The sequence below is a fragment of the Sminthopsis crassicaudata genome, chromosome 6 (genome assembly GCF_048593235.1).
Source record: "Sminthopsis crassicaudata isolate SCR6 chromosome 6, ASM4859323v1, whole genome shotgun sequence".
Taxonomy (NCBI): domain Eukaryota; kingdom Metazoa; phylum Chordata; class Mammalia; order Dasyuromorphia; family Dasyuridae; genus Sminthopsis; species Sminthopsis crassicaudata.
In genome coordinates this window covers 210,548,915-210,566,466 of record NC_133622.1, presented here as the reverse complement: position 1 = coordinate 210,566,466, position 17,552 = coordinate 210,548,915, and the positions used below count along the sequence as shown (strand labels likewise).

At 37.4% G+C, this 17,552-nt stretch overlaps 1 protein-coding gene across 2 annotated transcripts in view; it reads right to left on the bottom strand.

The window, feature by feature from the left end:
- The window catches only part of NAV2 (neuron navigator 2), a 459,603-nt gene that overhangs the window by 290,263 nt on the left and 151,788 nt on the right, over nucleotides 1–17,552 (bottom strand). For both annotated transcript variants that reach the window (XM_074273796.1, XM_074273797.1), the window contains exon 4: nucleotides 10,559–10,631. In XM_074273796.1, the coding sequence (XP_074129897.1) occupies nucleotides 10,559–10,631 (73 nt within the window). The remainder of the gene's footprint in view (nucleotides 1–10,558; nucleotides 10,632–17,552) is intronic.

The following is a 17,552-nucleotide window of genomic DNA, read 5'->3' as shown; positions in this document are numbered from 1 at the left end:
GCCTAAAATTTAATTTTTTTTTTATATTTCTAAAAGGGGAGCAAGGGAAGAGGAAACTAAGAAAAAAGGGAGAAAAAAGAATCTCACAGTGCAATGCATTTATTTTCAGATAATAAATCCCTCCTTCAAGCTGCTCCTAACAAGAAACAGAGCAGGAATAAAATATTTGTTAACAGACAGAGGCAAATGAAAGCAAGTGATTTTTGTTCCTTAAGCAATTCCCTCTCAGTGAAAACCAGACATCTGATAGATGAGTTTTGCACTTGACCTCAAAAAGCTCACCCATTGGGGCTGGGCCACCCAACAGGAAGAACAAAACAAGAATGGGGCTCCTAGGAAAAGGAGGGTTAATTCCTTTTGGTTCCAATCTAGTAGAGGCCAACCATATGGGGGGGAGGTAGGGAAATGAGGAAAAAAAACAGGTCGCAGAAGGTTTTTCTCTCCCCAAAGGGAAATAAATGGTAAGGAAATTGATTTCTGATCCTAGTGAACAGGGAACCATGCCTGAAGAGCAGTTTGCATCTTCCCTCAAGAAATAAGTGAGTAGGATGGGGGTAGTGATGGGAATACATATATGAATGAACTCCTTTCAAGAGGAGACCACATGTTTACACCAGACCCCTCTTCTTGCTCACTTATTCATTAGAGAATGATGTGGCAGCTTGCCATTGTACTCAAACCCTGATGTGATTTGCTGATTAAGAGTCTGGATTACTTCCTGTTGCAGCTTCCTTTACTCCAAATCTCTTAAAGGTGTCCAAGGTTGGGTTTGATTGAAGGGGGTATGGGAAAGGAGACAACACACAGGAGAAAGTTCCCTTCTTGAGTATATAGAAGCCTGTTAATTGTTTGGCCACCTGACTGCTATACTGCCTAATTTTTCCCTTTCCAGCCTTCATTATTTCTGTCATTAGGGATGCACTATTTTGAATTTGCAAGAAACAGCTACTTCTTGCTGAATTTTCTAGTAGAGACTTACAAATATGATGAAAGGTGAAAACTCAGCTAGGGACAACTGTTCATATAATGCTCTGATTTCTGGTCTTGAACCCATAGAACATGGGAAACTGTACCTAGCACAAGAGAGGAGGGACAGAGCTCTGATCCCCAAGCCTTTGCTTCCTCTTCCACCGGAAAGAACATCCATTGGTCAGAAGGAGGAAGCAGATAAGCAGATAGAGTATTGAATTTGAATTCAAATACAGACTAGCTGTGTGACCCTGGGAAAATCACTTTATCTCTGTGTGCCTCAGTCTTATTTGTAAAATGAGGATAATAATAGCACCTTGCCCCTAGGGTTCAAAATATCAAATGAGATAACTGTAAAATGCTTAGTACTGTGCCTGACACAAAATAAGCACTATATCAATGTTAGGTGTAGTAGTGGTAGTGGTAATGTGCGTTAAGATTCCTTTCTAATTCCCAGCCCCCTTGAATCCCAATGGGAGATATCCGGGCTTTCCCAGCCCCCACTGGATCTGAGCTAACTTGGGCTGCCCCAGCCCCCACTCTAATGATCTGCTCAGGTTTCCCCCACCCCCACCCCCAGCACAAACAGTTTCTTATCTAAAAACTCATTGAATTCTATTCAAATTCTAACCCTGGCTGAAACCAGCCAGAAGCCAATCTGGCACTCCACCCATGGGCCCCTTTCAAGATTACCAAAAGCCCCCATTATAAAAAGAAGGAAACTGGAACCCACTCTTTGCAGGAGCCCCAAACATGACATCCTTACGCTGGTCATGGCAAGGGTTCCTGTCCACCTGGTGCCAGCCCTGGCCCTGGCATCTTTCTACCTTTAACCTTACTTCCAAACCCCTACAATAAACCTATTTTATTAATCTAGGTTTTCAGGTCTGTAAATTCCTTTTCAGAGAACTCTTGGGCTGCTAGACCTCAATTAACCCTAATTTCATCGAGATACCCCTCATAGTAGTAGTGATGGTGGTGGTAGTGATGGTAGTAGGAGAAATGTTGTTTTGAGGAAATAGTGAGATAATATTTGTTATAAATATACTATAAATTATTATAATTATATAAAATATATTTATTATAAACATAAATATAATGTTAAGAGCACCAAATCAGTATTAGCTATGATTATTATTAGCTTGTACCTCCAGATGAGTGTAGTCAACCTCTGATTCAAATTGGGGACAGGGAGTTTGGTGAATAGAAAAGGACATTAGATTTAGAGTGAGAACATAGGGTTCAAAATTATGTGAATATAGCTCAAATCAGATTAAAGCAGAACTGGTAACTTTTTTTTTTTTTTTTTTAACAATTCATAAAAATAGAATAAAACACAGGTAAAGCTAATTTGTGGTTTTCTACCTCAATAGGTGGTCTATAGGGATTCTTTTTTTTTTTTTTTTTTTTTGAGTTTGAGTTTGACACCCCCAATTTATAGGACCTGGGTTCAAATCTCTGAGTTTTCAGACTGCCCCTTCAATTTGTCCCTCCTATGCCTGAAATGCACTGTCTTCTCATTTCTGCCTCTCGTTACCCCTTATTTTGTTTAGCTACAATGCCAGGCCTTCTTCTAGTCATTTAAGCCTTCACCTCTGCAGTTATCTTCCTTTTTTTCTTATTTATTTATAAGCTGTCTCCTCCATTAGAATACAAACTCCTATAGGATATGGGCTGTTACCTTTCTCCCCCTTGTATCCTTGGTATTCAGCTCTGTTCCTGGAACATATCAAGCACTTGTAAGTACTTGTTGATTAATTGCTATCTGATTAACCTTGGGCATATCACTTCATTCCTCCAGGCCTATGTTTCTTGGAAAATAAAGGGGTTACACTATATGATCCATGCTTCCTTCCATTTATAGATGCATGATTCTATATTCTTTCTTTCTTTCTTTCTCTCTCTCTCTTTTTTTTTTTTTTTTGTGTGTAATTTCTTGATCTGCTAGTTCTATATAAGACGAATAATTTGTTCTTTTGGGCCAAAGCATCCTTAAGTTCAAAGTAAGCTCCATCTCTTAAGATGCTTTACAGATTTATTATTCTAAAAAAAAGTCACATCTATTCTAATTTGTCCACTCTTTAGAGCTGACATTTCTAATTTTATATATATATATATATATATATATATATATGTAAAATCATGAATAAATAACCTCATATCTCCTTTTTATTTTAGGATTTAGCCAGTGGTTGTTTTCTCCTTTCATAAAGTAGAAGGTAAGAGGGGAACAGATTCAATTAGTCAAGCAATAGATATTTACTAAGTATTTATTAAGTGCCAGGCACTGTGCTGGGTGCTGTGGATTCAAATATGAAGAATGAAACAATCCCTAATTTCATATCTCCTTATTAATTTAGGATATCACCACTGAGTTTTTCCCTCCTTGTTTCCCCCTTTTATAAAGCAGAAGACAAAAAGGGGAAGAGAATCAATTAGTAAATCAATAGATATTTATTAAGTACCTACTATTGCCAGGCACTGTGCTAGGTGCAAGGGATTCGACTATGAAGAAAGAAACAATCCCTATTCACAATGAAGAAATTTTTTTAACTAGGAGGCAAACGTTTGTCAAGAAGCATAGAGTTCTGCTTTAATCACAAATCATACTTTACTATAGCCTAATTCCTTTTTGAGTTCTGCCTGCCTTGCTGATTGGTTGTAATTTATAAATTTCCTATAAAGCCCGGCTTCTTAAACTGTGGGTGTCAGCCCTACATGGGGTCTTATAATTGAATGTGGGGGTTGTAAAATTATGATTATTATTTTCAGTAACTTTTTGGTTTGTATACCTGTGTTATGTATCCATCTATCCAAGTGTAAAAATTTCTCAGGTGAAAAGGAGTAGGAGTGGGAAAAGTTTAAGAAGAATCCCTGCTAAAAAGGATAATGTTCAAACTGGGATCGATCTTAGAAATAGGATGGGATCACCAGGGACTGACCAACCAGACCAGCCTCTTTTCCTCTTGGGGGAGGAGGGTGAGGTAGGAGGGGAATATTGTCCAGCTCAGAAAAATGTTACAATGCAGTGGTTGTTCACTACACTAAGACTTCTGGACCACCATGTACCTGTTGAAGTCACTACATTATCAGGAGCTGACCTTCTTACTTCTAGTCCTTTTTTAACCTTTGATGATCTGGTTGAGTAGGGAGAGTCAAAGGATAATATCTAACTCATTTCCTCATTTTATAAGAAAATTAAGTCATTTGTCCAAAGGGTCAATCCTATGGGATTTAAGCCCTGACTCCCAAACTGGTACTTCTGCTCCCACAGTACAGGAGCTGACCACATGTTGAGATCATAAATGGAATCTATCTGGTCCCACAGTCCATATCCTTTGCTGAGCACTCTCAGAGCTGTGTTATATAGGTCCTGGAACAATGGCTAGGTGCCCTAAAAGACAAGCAGACACAGGACCTCAACTCATTTGAAATGCTTACAAGAAGAAATGTAAATACTCTTATCTGGCTGGCAGTTTTAATCACTGGGAAAGGGCGGAGGTGTATGTACCTTTATGAGTTTCTAAAATCTGATCTGTTGATTTCATCTCCAATAAGGAATAGAACAAATAATAAACTCCCCAAATAAAATAAAACCAATGAAACAGAATAAAATACATTTTTGTTGTTGCTGTTGACTCTGTGACCTCATTTGAGGTTTTCTTGGCAAAGAAACTGGAGTGATTTGCCATTTCCTTCTCCAGTTCATTTTACAGATAAGGAAACTGAGGTAAACAGGGTTAGGTGACTTGTCCACGGTTGTCCAGCTAATAAGTGTCTGAGGCTAGATTTGAACTTAGGAAGATGAATTTCTTCCTGACTCCAGATCTGGTGCTCTATGTACTATGGTGCCACCTAGCTGTTCCTAAAAATGTGAAAATACATTAAAAAAAAAAAAAAAATCAACCTCACAAAGTCCTATAACTTTTTTCTTACCTCTATGGGGATGGCTAGAAATGTAAGGAAAAAGTACATCGTAAGAATGTAAATCACTACCATCCCGATCAATATTCTGGAGAATTCTTTTCTCAAAGGCCATAATCCATATTAAAAAAAAAATTAGGAAGATTCTAGATTTAGAGCTGGAAGGAACTCAGGAACCATGTCATCCCATCCCCTCCTTTACACAGGGAGAAACTGAAGCTAAATGACTTGCTCAAGTTCATAGAAAGTGGAAAAGCTGAAACTTGAACTCAGGTTCTCTGACTGAATCTAAAGTTCTTTCCTCGATATCACTCTTCTTATCTCTTAGCAGGTTAAAACTTAGGCTACAATACTGTTAGTTCTCTGGCCACACAAATAAAAAGAAATTATTTTTATTTATTTGGCTGTGAATATACACACACACATACACACACAGAGCACACATAAAGATAGATTTATTTATCTGCTGAGAGACAAAGAGACAGAGAGAGAGGAGAGACAGGAGAGAGAAGGGAAGAGAAGAGAAGGAAGAGAAAAATTATAAGAGAAAGGAAAATTAAAAGGAAGGGAAAATTAGAAGGGAAGGAAAAGGAAGGGAAGGGGAGGAAAATGAGAGATAAAAGGGGGGGGCTGTGGACTAAGAGACAGAAGATATAAATTCAGATTCTGACTGCTATTTACTTACTAGCTCTGTGATCCTGAATAGTCCATAACCTCACAAAATGAACAAAATAGAAAAGTCTTTAAAGGTCACTTAGCCAATCAAAAGCTAAAGAATTCCCTTTATAATATCCCCAACATGTGGTTTTTCAATTGAAGATATTCCCTGATCGAGAATCCAGCACCTCCTCTATTTTTGGACAATTCTAAACATTAGGAGATTTTTCTTTATGTCAAGCCAAAAGCTACTTGGGTTCAATTTCTACACATTGCTCACACTTCTGTCCCCTGGGGCCAAGAAGAAGGCAGTCATCCAGGATTACAGAAAGAAAGGAAGTAAGTGGGTTCTCAGAGACCATCTACACAGACCATCCCTTACTTAAACAAAAAAACTTTACAACTTTTCTGATAAATGGTTTTCCAGCCTCTACGTGAAGACCTCCCTTAATTCCCAGAGGCAGTCTTTTACACTTTTGGATGGATCTCATTGTTAGGAAGTCTTTCCTTACATCAAGCAACATCAGTCTTTAATGTTGACCCACTGATTCTGGTTCTACCTTCTAGGGCATAAAACCAGAAAGGACTAATCCCATATCCACATGATGGCCTTCCAATGATTGAAGGCAGCTTTCAAGCCCTTTCTTCTTTAGGTTAAACATTCAACCTTCAAGGAATTCTCACAATGAATACTTTTGAGGGCCTTCAGCATCCCAATCACTCATTCCTAAAATTTAAAAGTCAAACAACAAGCACTTAACAAGCACCTACTATGTGCTAAGCATTATATTAGGTACTGGGGATACAAATTAAGAATTAAATCATTCTTACCCAAAAAGAGCTTACATTATAACATTTCCGTAGAAATTATTTGTAAATATACTTCAACAACAACAAATAGATTTGAACATACTATTCCAAATATGAACTAACCAGGTAAGGATCCAATAGGAGTATTATGTATCAAGTCTTAGATATTAAGCCATCAAATTTATTACTTTGACCACCATTACCATAGTGATGACTTTGTAGTACTCAAAAAAAAAAAAAAAAAAAAAAATCGGAGGAACCTCCTGTATCCTGTTCTCAGGAGTTTCATTTCTTTGAAGCCAGATTTTGAAATTTTATATTTAGCCTTAAAAATTTCACCTTAATTAGAATCATAACAATATTCTAGCATTAAAAGATCTTTTAGATTCTGATATACACATTATACACGTTATACGCATTAGCTATCTTTTCTAGCTTTGTATTATATGAAAATGTGAGAAGTATGCTTTCATGCTTTATTCAAATCATTGATAAAAACAATATATAGCACAGGTTCAAATACAGATAATGAGGACCATTCAACAGTGGACCGCCTTTCAAGTTAACATTAAATCATTTAATATTACTCATTTGGGCTTGACTGTTCAATCATGTTTCAATCCAGCTAGTTGTATTCCTCCACATATCTTCATCCACTGTTTATTATTATAATTATTTGGTCTATTTCAGTCATGTCCCTATTTGGGGTTTTCTTGGCAAAGATGCTTGAGTAATTTGCCATTTCCTTCTCTAGTTCATTTGATAGATGAGGAAATGGAAGAAAATAGGATTAAGTGACTTGCCCAGGGTCATAGACAAACGTGATATCTTCAACATTTCCCTGATCTTCTCACCTAGTAAGTCAACTAGAAAAAAAAAAAGAAGCATCAAGGTTGAACTTGGCAGCAGTTCATCTGAATAAAGAAGAGCTGAGAATCATAGTGGACTACAAGCTCAATATGAGTCACCAAGTGATACAATAATCAAGAAATCTAATGTTATCTTGGGCTTTGTTATAAGTCATAAATAAAGAAGTAACAGTTTAACTTTGTTCTGTCCAGATCAGGTCACATCAGGAACTAAATATTCCTCCATGTCACCTTTTCAAAAGGATGCATTTAACATGGAGAAGGTCTAAGGGGAGGACTCCTAGGAGGTGAAGTGCTTAAAGATGATGTCATAGGAGGATCAGCTAAAACAAACAAATAAGAAAAGATTAGGGAGGAAGGGGACAAGATCATTTCCCTCTAGAATCTCAAGGGCGATTTAACGGAAGAAGAAATAGGCTGGTGCTTAGCACTCAAGATTGGGACTAGAAGAAATGTTACAAATTTTCAAAGAGACAAATTTAATCTTGATTCAAGCTAAAAGACAAAACAAACAAAAACTAGATGACTAATATAATCTTTTCCATCTCTGAAATTCTTTGCTTCTATGACTTGCTCTTGAAGTTTCTTCACTTCTACCTTTTGTTTTTCTTTTCATTGTCACTCTTTAGCCATCCCTTTAATAACATGTTCTAGAATTTTGTTAGGAAGGAAAACAAAGCTTACTAATGTAGAACTTATAGAGTCTATTCTTTTCCCTTAAAAAAAAAATCAACACGAACCCTTCTCCACATTTGTAACACCTAGGACCCTAATAAATGCTTACTAAATCCAATTTTAGGTTTCAATAGCTTTCTTAAAACATGTTGCCCAGACTGAACCCAAAAGGGCAACAGGACCATCAGACCATCATATGCATCTTTCAGGACACTATGGCTCGATTAATCAAGCCTGGGATGCCAGTAGATTTATTTGTTTCTGTGTCACATGGTTGACTCATGCCGTGCTTGCAGTCTACTGTTGAAATCAACTCTTGTATCTCCAGTAAACTAGCTTTTGCCTAATCCTGTCCACCCAAATGTGCACTTAAAAAACTGACTTTTAAAACCTCCATTTCCTTATCTGTGAAACAAAGGGTTTAACTAGTATATAATCTCTGGACATGTCAGGAATGTAAAATGCAAGAATGTCTCAGTCATTCTTGGTAAATAACTTTTTTTTTTTTATTGGCCAACACTTTATATTACTGTTATGACCCCCTTGTAATCAGAAAAATCACTGATGTAAGATTCCTGCCCGTAAAAGTAAAGGACCATATTATATTTAGGCATAATCTATTATAGCCTTCCCCCCACTTATGTGTTAAAAGTTTTCTCTGAGGTATGTCAGAGAAAATTACAAACCGCTTGTAATTTCTTAATTTAACCATTTAAATTCAATAGTATTTCCCCCTTCTTTGTATCTTTCATAAGAAGCGTTATGGCCCAGACTCTGCTTACCACTCTCCTTTCCCTCCTCCTCCCCCCAAACCTCCTTCAACTTAAGATAGCAATAAATTCTCTTCAACGCCATCATTAGACTGAGTATGAGCAAGAGGCAGATAACAGCCATCTGATTGTACCAATATCTAAGGTGTTGAATGTGTGCCCAGGGAGAGCTGTCCAAAAAAACCTGATCAACAATTAAGAAAGACAATCCATGGTCTCGCACACTTGGACCCTGGCTTATCCGTACTCTCTAAACCATCAAGGCCAGAGAAGGTTTCAATATCTTTCTTATTCCATATATATCTTTTTACATATAACATCTATCTATCTCTATCTCTATCTCTATCTCTATCTATATGTATGTATTAGAAAGGAAGTCCAACAGTAACATTACCAACAGCTATATTCCATCACCCTTTTCTAACATCTTCAATAAAATCCACTCACATAGGAAAGTTGGGATCTGCTTTCACTGGCACATAACCCTCAAATCAGAGAGCATTTACTGCTACATGTAAAGGAATAGACTGGCCAGAATCACCTCTCCAGCCTCAGAAATCACTTTCTCAAACCCAGAACAATGATAAATCACTCTGAGTTACTTTGAAGAAAATTTGCTGACAATAAACCTCCCAATTCCTACCCATGCATTAACAAAACATCTGCTTTTGGAAGGAGGAAATAATATGTTACTCTGAAAGGGAATTTTCATTTCCTCCACTCTCTGCCTTAAATACATATGTCCCCCACATGCCAATGGGCTTAGGTCTCATTTCTCTGTATTCCCATCTAGAAGAGCATTGAACACATCACAACACAAAGGCAAGGAAGTAGGCCTTCCCCAACAGGATTTTGCTATGTTTGCAAACTTACCGGCAATACATTCATTCCCTTCAACTTATTTTCATCTAGTGATTGATCTCTCTCTACCCCATTCTTTATGATCCCCAGAAGATATTGACACTCATCATTTCCGGAAAGCAGCTTCACTAATCACCCAGATTCCAAATCCAATTACCTGTTTGGTGAAAACTAGAGGCAGGTGTTACATAATGAGTTTGGGGAGTTGGCGGTGGCCTAGGGCAGCTTCAGAAACTGGCAGCTGCTCCTATTTATAAACACAAGGGAAAGTGAAGTCTTCCATGGCTATGTGGTTCAGAAAAGGTGAAAATTCTGGCCAGTTATCCCTCAACCAATACCTAATTTAACCACAAGCCATTAGCTTACACTAATGTACTAATTAGCCAGCTGATTTAGGTTAATTAAAAACTAATCAAGACTTTTTTTTTTTTAATGTTGCATCTCATTAAGATAACATGCACCATTTTCAAATGGCCAAGTAAAACTCCTTATTTTTCTAGTGGAAAGGAATGAATATAGAAAGGGTCATTTCTTTCTTTCCCTCGGGAGTTGTAAGGTTTTGAATTTATTCTGTAGTAGATGCCTAATCTCATAATTAGCAGAAGGTGTAAACAACAGGTAAACCGAGTATAAACAGTTGAACAAAAACACAAAGTTGCACCATGCCGGAATGTCAACTCTAAATCTATGATTTCATGATCTTCCAAATAAGCTCACTACTTCCTGCTCAGCCTGTTTTGCCAGGAATCTGCAAGTTTCCTGGGACGGTTGATGATGCTTTCATTCTCATAGTGATTTTGCTTAAAATATGATGGATTGTTTACCAAAAAAAAAGTTAACTCTCAAAATTGAGGTAGATATTTTCCCATTCTGCCATCACTTTTACTGAAGGAAAATCAAAATTAGGACAGTCCATGAATATACCCAGTATTAATTCCATCACAATCATTTTCAACAGAGGTTGGAGTTGGGGAGATTTCCAATCAATAAAATGGATTTTTATTAATGACAGCTCTGACTCACCTTCTGCAGACAGACCCTGTATGTTTATTCCCTTAGCTGCCAGGAAATTCAGGCAGGCATCTATGTTTTCAATCTAGGGGGGAAAAACAACAGAGAACAGACATTCAATAAAGGTTTTTTCATATTACATTATGTCACTGTAACAAAAAGAGTCCTTTAAGCCCCATTTGAATTCTTTTTATTTTTAAAAATTAAATTAAATTGACTTATTGACTTATTAGCTTAGCGTCTTAACAAGGAAAGTCCTTTAAGCACCAATTTGAATTCTTTTTATTTTTAAAAATTAAATTAAATTGACTTATTAGCTTAGATTCTTAACAAGGAAAGTCCTTTAAGCACCAATTTGAATTCTTTTTATTTTTAAAAATTAAATTAAATTGACTTATTAGCTTAGATTCTTAACAAGGAAAGTGTACCAACATTAAATAAACAAATAAACCAAAATCCCTTCCTAATCCATAGATGAAGGTGAGTGATTCTTCTTTGTCCTAGCATAGGAGGTTACCCAACCAGTCACTGGCTCCCAGAGTCACAGCCCTGCAACTCCCCAGGCTGCCAAGAATAACCAATGTGGAACTGGCAATCTTGCCTTGATCATTGCCTCCAGTGTGGTCCTGAAAATGTGCTAGGTTGCCAAATAAGTTGGAGGTGAGGAAAGATTAGTCCACTAGCCCGCGTTGGCAGAAATTTCCAGTCACTGAGACAGGCGGTGAAATGTAAAAATGGTAACTGGAGGTTCCAGCTGGTATCTAGGCAATGTTTACTCACAAAATTCCCAGAATAGCAGGCATTGCAGCTGACTGGGGAGGGCTACAATTTCTCATCCCCATCTGTCTTTATGTTCCCTCACCCTGTCAAGCAGGGACCCACCAGCAATGGGGCAGGAGGCTTCTCAGATGCCCTCAAATCCTAGGAGTGCTGATGTCACCCCTAGAGCTCAAACACATGCTAATGGACAGCAGCAGGGAAGAATAATTAGCACATTTATGAATAAAGGTCTTGTTTATGCTTCAATTGTTAAGACTTATTGTGATTCTGATTATTATAAAGCAAGATGTTCTACCTACAGTGATGTAGTAGAAAGAGACATGGTCCAAGCCCAGGCTTGACCACTTGCTAGCTCTAAGTTCTTGGGCAAATGTCTTAATAAACTCAGTTTCTTTATCTTTAAATGGAGATAATACCTTACAGTATGTATTTCACAAGCCATTTAGAATATTTTTGAATCAATGTATGTTAAAGCTCTATGCAAATATGAGTTATCGAGTAAAGGCATTGGGAGTCATAGGTAAATGAACGTGTTTGGCAGCCTGTAATAGAATGTTTTGCTATTCACACCCAGACTCAGTCACCATTTTCCCAAACTGAGACCAGCAATCAATTCATAGGGTTTCATATAAACTACTGTTTACAATAGAAGTGTAGGTAACTCCCTGATGCAATTTATTAATTGTCTTTCGGTGTTGCATGCAGTCAGTTTCCCACATTTCCACCCTTGTTCTCTGGATCAGACAATCTTGATCTAAGGATTTATAAGTCCTTTATATATAAGGACTATATAAGGTATTTTAAGATAAAAGGAAGAAGTATATGTCTTTTATGCTTGGCAATCTGTAAGTAGTTTCTTCTACTTTGATAGCAAGAAAACAATTTAAAATGTTTTCAGTTCAAAGGCAACAGGAGTGCAATGCTTAGAGCTATAAGCATTGAGCTGGCCTGACACATCCAGGAAGCCCCAAGTTCAGGGATTACCTCTGACACCTCCTGGCTGCACGACCCTGGAAACTCATTTTCTTCCTCAGTGCCTTGGGCAGCTATCTTTCCAATATAATAACTTGCAGAGGAGGGGCTGATCTGTGTCAGAACAGTGAGCCTCCTTATCTAGGAATTCCTTATATCAATAAAGTCACAGGTTCATCTCCATCCATCAATTGAGTGGAAAACTCACTAAATAAGTCATTTTAAAAGGCTGCAATCATGGCACTGCTCCATGACCATATGCTCAGTATATGATACTAATGAGAGTGCGAGCAATTATAACTGCGTCTATCTCTGACTCACCTTAAATGAACTCTCATCATGGGAACTTTGCCTTTTTGAGAAGAGGCAGAATTTGGTGAAATACAACAGTGTTAGTCTATCTATCAGAAAGAAAATAACCCCAATGCTTTCCTCATTTTTATAAATTTATCATCCTTCTCCCCATGGCTGCCTTCTCATCAAATGAGGAAATGCTTGCTACAATTTCTTACAACCCATTCTTCCTACACCCCGTACATGGTAAGGAAGGGAAGCAGTAATAAAGGATGACAAGAAAAAGCTCTGAAAGGTGTTCTGGAGTAATCTTTCAGACAAAAAGGTGGGGGGGACTAAATTAAATTCAATCTAGACAACAGCCAACATTTCTGCCTTGTTTCGATTCCATACCAACCTCTAAACAATAAAGGATGATCTTGAATATTGGTTTCTTACTTCTGGTCCTGAACTCTGTGGATCTTAAGTGTTCCTCTCAAACTAAGTTTCAGAGAAATGTGTGAAGACAATACACATGAAGTATCCCATGAAGTGAAACAGAGTGAAGTGAGCAGAATTAAAAGAATATTCTATGTTACAACAACACTGTTAAAAATTATTCATTGTGAGAATAATTTTGAAAGATTTGATGATTCTGATCAAGGTTCTGACCGGCCATGATTCCAGATGAACAATTAATGAAGATTATTCACTTTCTGACAGAATGATGAAGAACTAAATATAAAGAATGAGGTAAACATCTGAATTATTTTGGAAGCATATATGTTTGGACATGGAAAATATGGCAATGAGTTTACCTAATCATACATATTTGTTACAAAAGTCCTACCCTCCTCCTCTCCTTTTTAGTGGAGGCGCAAAGATTGAAGAAAGAAAAAAAAAGTTTAAATGAAAAAAATTAAATTTTACCTTTTAACATTGCAAGAATATTGGTATTAGGACTATAGATTTCAACAGTCCCCTCATTTCAAAAAGTTCAAATACTTCTCTCTTATTCCAGAAAATGGAAATGGAAGTTAGGTGCCTTGAACACTTACTCTGAGCAAATCATTTAAATACAAGTTCTATAAAGTGGGTATAGTAACAATACCCAATTCCCAGGATAGTTAAATCCTGTATAAAATGGGATGCCTGTGTATTTTCTGACTCTTTGTGACATCTTTGAGACTTTTCTTTGGCAGAGATACTGGAGTGATTTGACATTTCCTTCTCCAGCTCATTTTAAAGATGAGGAAACTGAGGTAAACAGGATTAAGTGACTTGTCCAGGGAAACACTGCTAGTAAGCATCAGAGGCCAGATTTGAACTTCAGGCCTAGTCCTCTATCCATTGTACATCTAGCTGTCCCCCCGCTTATCTGACTTTCAGCCTATGGGGTTTGGCTTCTTCTCTCCAAGTCAAATATTCTCTGCAAATTCAGGTTTGCCAGTTGATGCAATATAAACTATTTATAGGTGTCCATCAGAAACATGTGTAGCTATCCAGTGACAAGATCCAATTCATCCATGATAATTTATTTAAACTGTTTAACCAGACCACAGAGATATGGCAACAAGAACACTGATTGCTATTTCTCCTGGCGTGGAGATGACATGCACTGAGTAATATCATGGGGCTATCACTGTAGTTCTTAAAAATATTAAAATTAAAAAAATATTGAATCTAAAAGTTTTTTTTAAACAGCTATTTACGCATAGCACCTTTAATTTTCTTGATTCTTTTCCCTACAGTGACTTCACTGCTCACAGAAGGTGTCCAAAAACATTCCTCAAAACTCAAGTACACTTTTTAATAACATTCCATTAAATGCAAAATTATCCCTGACAAAGCTGATGAGAGCCACTCTCTTTTCATCTATACCCCAGGAAGACGTCTGGGCTGAGGAACAGAGAGGGATCAGATGTTGATTCAAAACTCCTAGCTTCATTTGGAATGAGATCAGAGGGGGCAATGTCTCCTTTGATCCAGTCTCCCTCCAAATTAAAATTCAGTTCAAGGTTTTTCTCCAAACACTGTACAGGTAAACAATCCATTTGAATTTATGGGCAACACTGCACAGTCCCCAAATCTGCCAGGACAACATCCAAAGTGGTCAGCATCATGTACTAATTACAGCTTAAAGAAATCCTAAGTGTTGTTATTTATTGGGGCCATAAGTCATATGTGATCCAGATACAGTGTGAGATGCAATCTAAGTATAAAGTTGAAAGAAGGAAATAATGAAGATATTCTTAACTAGCAAAGTATGTAAATATGACCAGAGTTGTTCATTAACACTGGGCTGCCAATATAAACCACTTTCTAAAATTAGCTTTGAAATTTGTGCAAAGTCTAACATTCCAAAGAATTCCAAGAAATCCACTGGCTGCTGAGAGGGCACGGTAACTATAGGCAGAAGAAAGGTCTTGTCATGTGTGATATCTCTGGGAGGGCAGACTCAGGAAAGATGCCATATTGGGCTAAGCAATCAAACTGTTGGTACCTGGAATTCAGGACAAGACAGATAGGTAGGGAAGGCTGGAGATGGAGAAGCAATAAAAATAATCACTTTTGCCAAAGTTTGTAGGTTCTCAAGAAGCTATAATTGCTCTACTCACTGTACCTGCCGTGAATTGGAACACAATAGATAAATAAATAGCAAATAAATATTTGGGAAGGTGTCCAAGAAGAAAAAGGACTTTTCCCTCTGGGTAAGTTTGTGACCTTGGATCAAAAGTTCAAAAAGTCTTATTTTGATTTTATTCTATCCAAAAAGATTAAATACTACTGTGGCTCATTGTATTTCATCAGAAATAGGCCACAGACAAAAGTCAAGACGGGGAAGGTTCCTTATGATATACTGAGGGGAAAGATAAACTAAAAAGATTGCCCTTGAAACATGAGTCAGTCAGTCTAAGATTGTCCCAGGCCTCTGGATATTATAAAACATGCAAAAGTGGGAAACACTGCAGTATATCTCCTTGGTAGCTTAGAGACGGATCCACCACCATCTGTTATGGCCGTTGCCATGGAAGCATTTTTCTCTAAATACCAGTGAAGCGAGTGCAAAGCTCATGGAAAGGATTTTAATGCAAACGATTGCTATTCATGGGACCCAAGGTACCTGAATCCCCAATTGTAGATTATAAATTTTCAGGGAGCCAGGTGGGAGGGGAAAATGGCTACCACCCTTGGCATTCTTTTTCGGAAAGGCCTTGCCCTAGAAAGGGGAAAGAGCACCAGACAGGAAATTTCTAGACACAAAATATTGCCTCTAGCACTTGCTAATCTCATTAAGCTTCAGGTTCCCCATCTGTAAAGTGGGAAGAATGATAGATGTCATATTTCCATCCATAAATGGCTCAATAAATCAATTAAGAGGTCTTTATCAAGTGCTGATAAAGCCTGATCCTACAAAAGGCTCTGGCAATACAAAAACAAACAAACAAAAAAATAAATTACCATAATCCACAAGGAGCTTAAAATCTGTTAGACAGACACTATATATATGTGTATATATATACATACATATGTATATATATACATATATATATTTAATGTAAGGATTAACTACTTTTTATATATTTTTATATTCTATTCTTTTCTATTTTTAAATTGTGCATAACTGCTAGTTGTTATTACCAAGTAATTTACACATAAAAGACCACACAAGACAGTTTAGAGAGGCCATTATCAGATGAGGAGATCAGGAAAGGTCTCTTGGAAGAGACAACATGGAAAGTAAGAAAGAAAGAAAGAAAGGAAGGAAGGAAAGAAGGAAGGAAGGAAGGAAGGAAGGAAGGAAGGAAGGAAGGAAGGAAGGAAGGAAGGAAGGAAGGAAGGAAGGAAGGAAGGAAGGAAGGAAGGAAGGAAGGAAGGAAGGAAGGAAGGAAGGAAGGAAGGAAGGAAGGAAGGAAGGAAGGAAGGAAGGAAGGAAGGAAGGAAGGAAGGAAGGAAGGAAGAAAAAGTGATTTCAAGGTATGAAGGTAGAAAGTATATAATATGTGCTCCCCATCTTTAAAGTGTTATTGAAAAGTCATCTATTACCTCTCAACACAAGAGAATAAAAAGAAACTTATTGTGTTGTGAACTGTTGTGATTTAAGCTGAATCTCTCAGCATTATGGAATACTAGAGTAAGAATAAGTCTGGAGATTAGTCATTGGAATCTCTCCCTTTACACTGACAGATACAAAAACTGATTTACCCAATGTCATACAGATAGAAAGAGCTGAACCCAGGACCTCTATTTCCAAATCTAAAACTCTTCCTACTCTTCCATTTTATCGGACTTTCTGATTGCTGGGAGTTAATCTGCACTTGCTATTTGATGGGAGAATGGATGATGGGTATCTTTTGTACCCGAGATCCCCAATTCTAAGAGAATTTGTTACTATGGTGAGAATTTTTTATTCCCCCCCCCGCCCTTATTTTCATCCTCAGTACTTATCATAGTGCACATAGTAAGAACTTAATAAATGCTCATTGACAAAGGTATCATACATAGTGAAGTAATATCAATACTAAGCATATGTGCAGTGAGTGTGAAGCATCCAAGTTCCTAGAGAAGTTAAGATAGCTGCAAGAAGAGATAGACAGCAAAACTATACTAGTGGAAGAATATCAACCTCGCTCTATAAAAGTGGATAAATCAAGCCACAAAATAAAGAAGAAAGAAGTTAAGGAGGTAAATAGAATTTTAGAAAAGTTAGGTATGATAGACCTTTGGAGAAAACTGAATGGGGACAGAAAGGAATATTTTTTTTTCTCAGCCATACATGGAACCTACACAAAAACTGACCATCTATTAAGGCATAAGGTTAATCAAATAACTGCTCATTGACTATGCCAACAGAAACGATGCTAGGCCCTTCCCTAACACTCAGGACTGAGGGCTTTTAGTGATGGGGACCACTCATTAGTCCCATTCCTCTCCTATTTCCGGATTATCTGCTATAAATTCCTCATTGGACTGGGTGGTA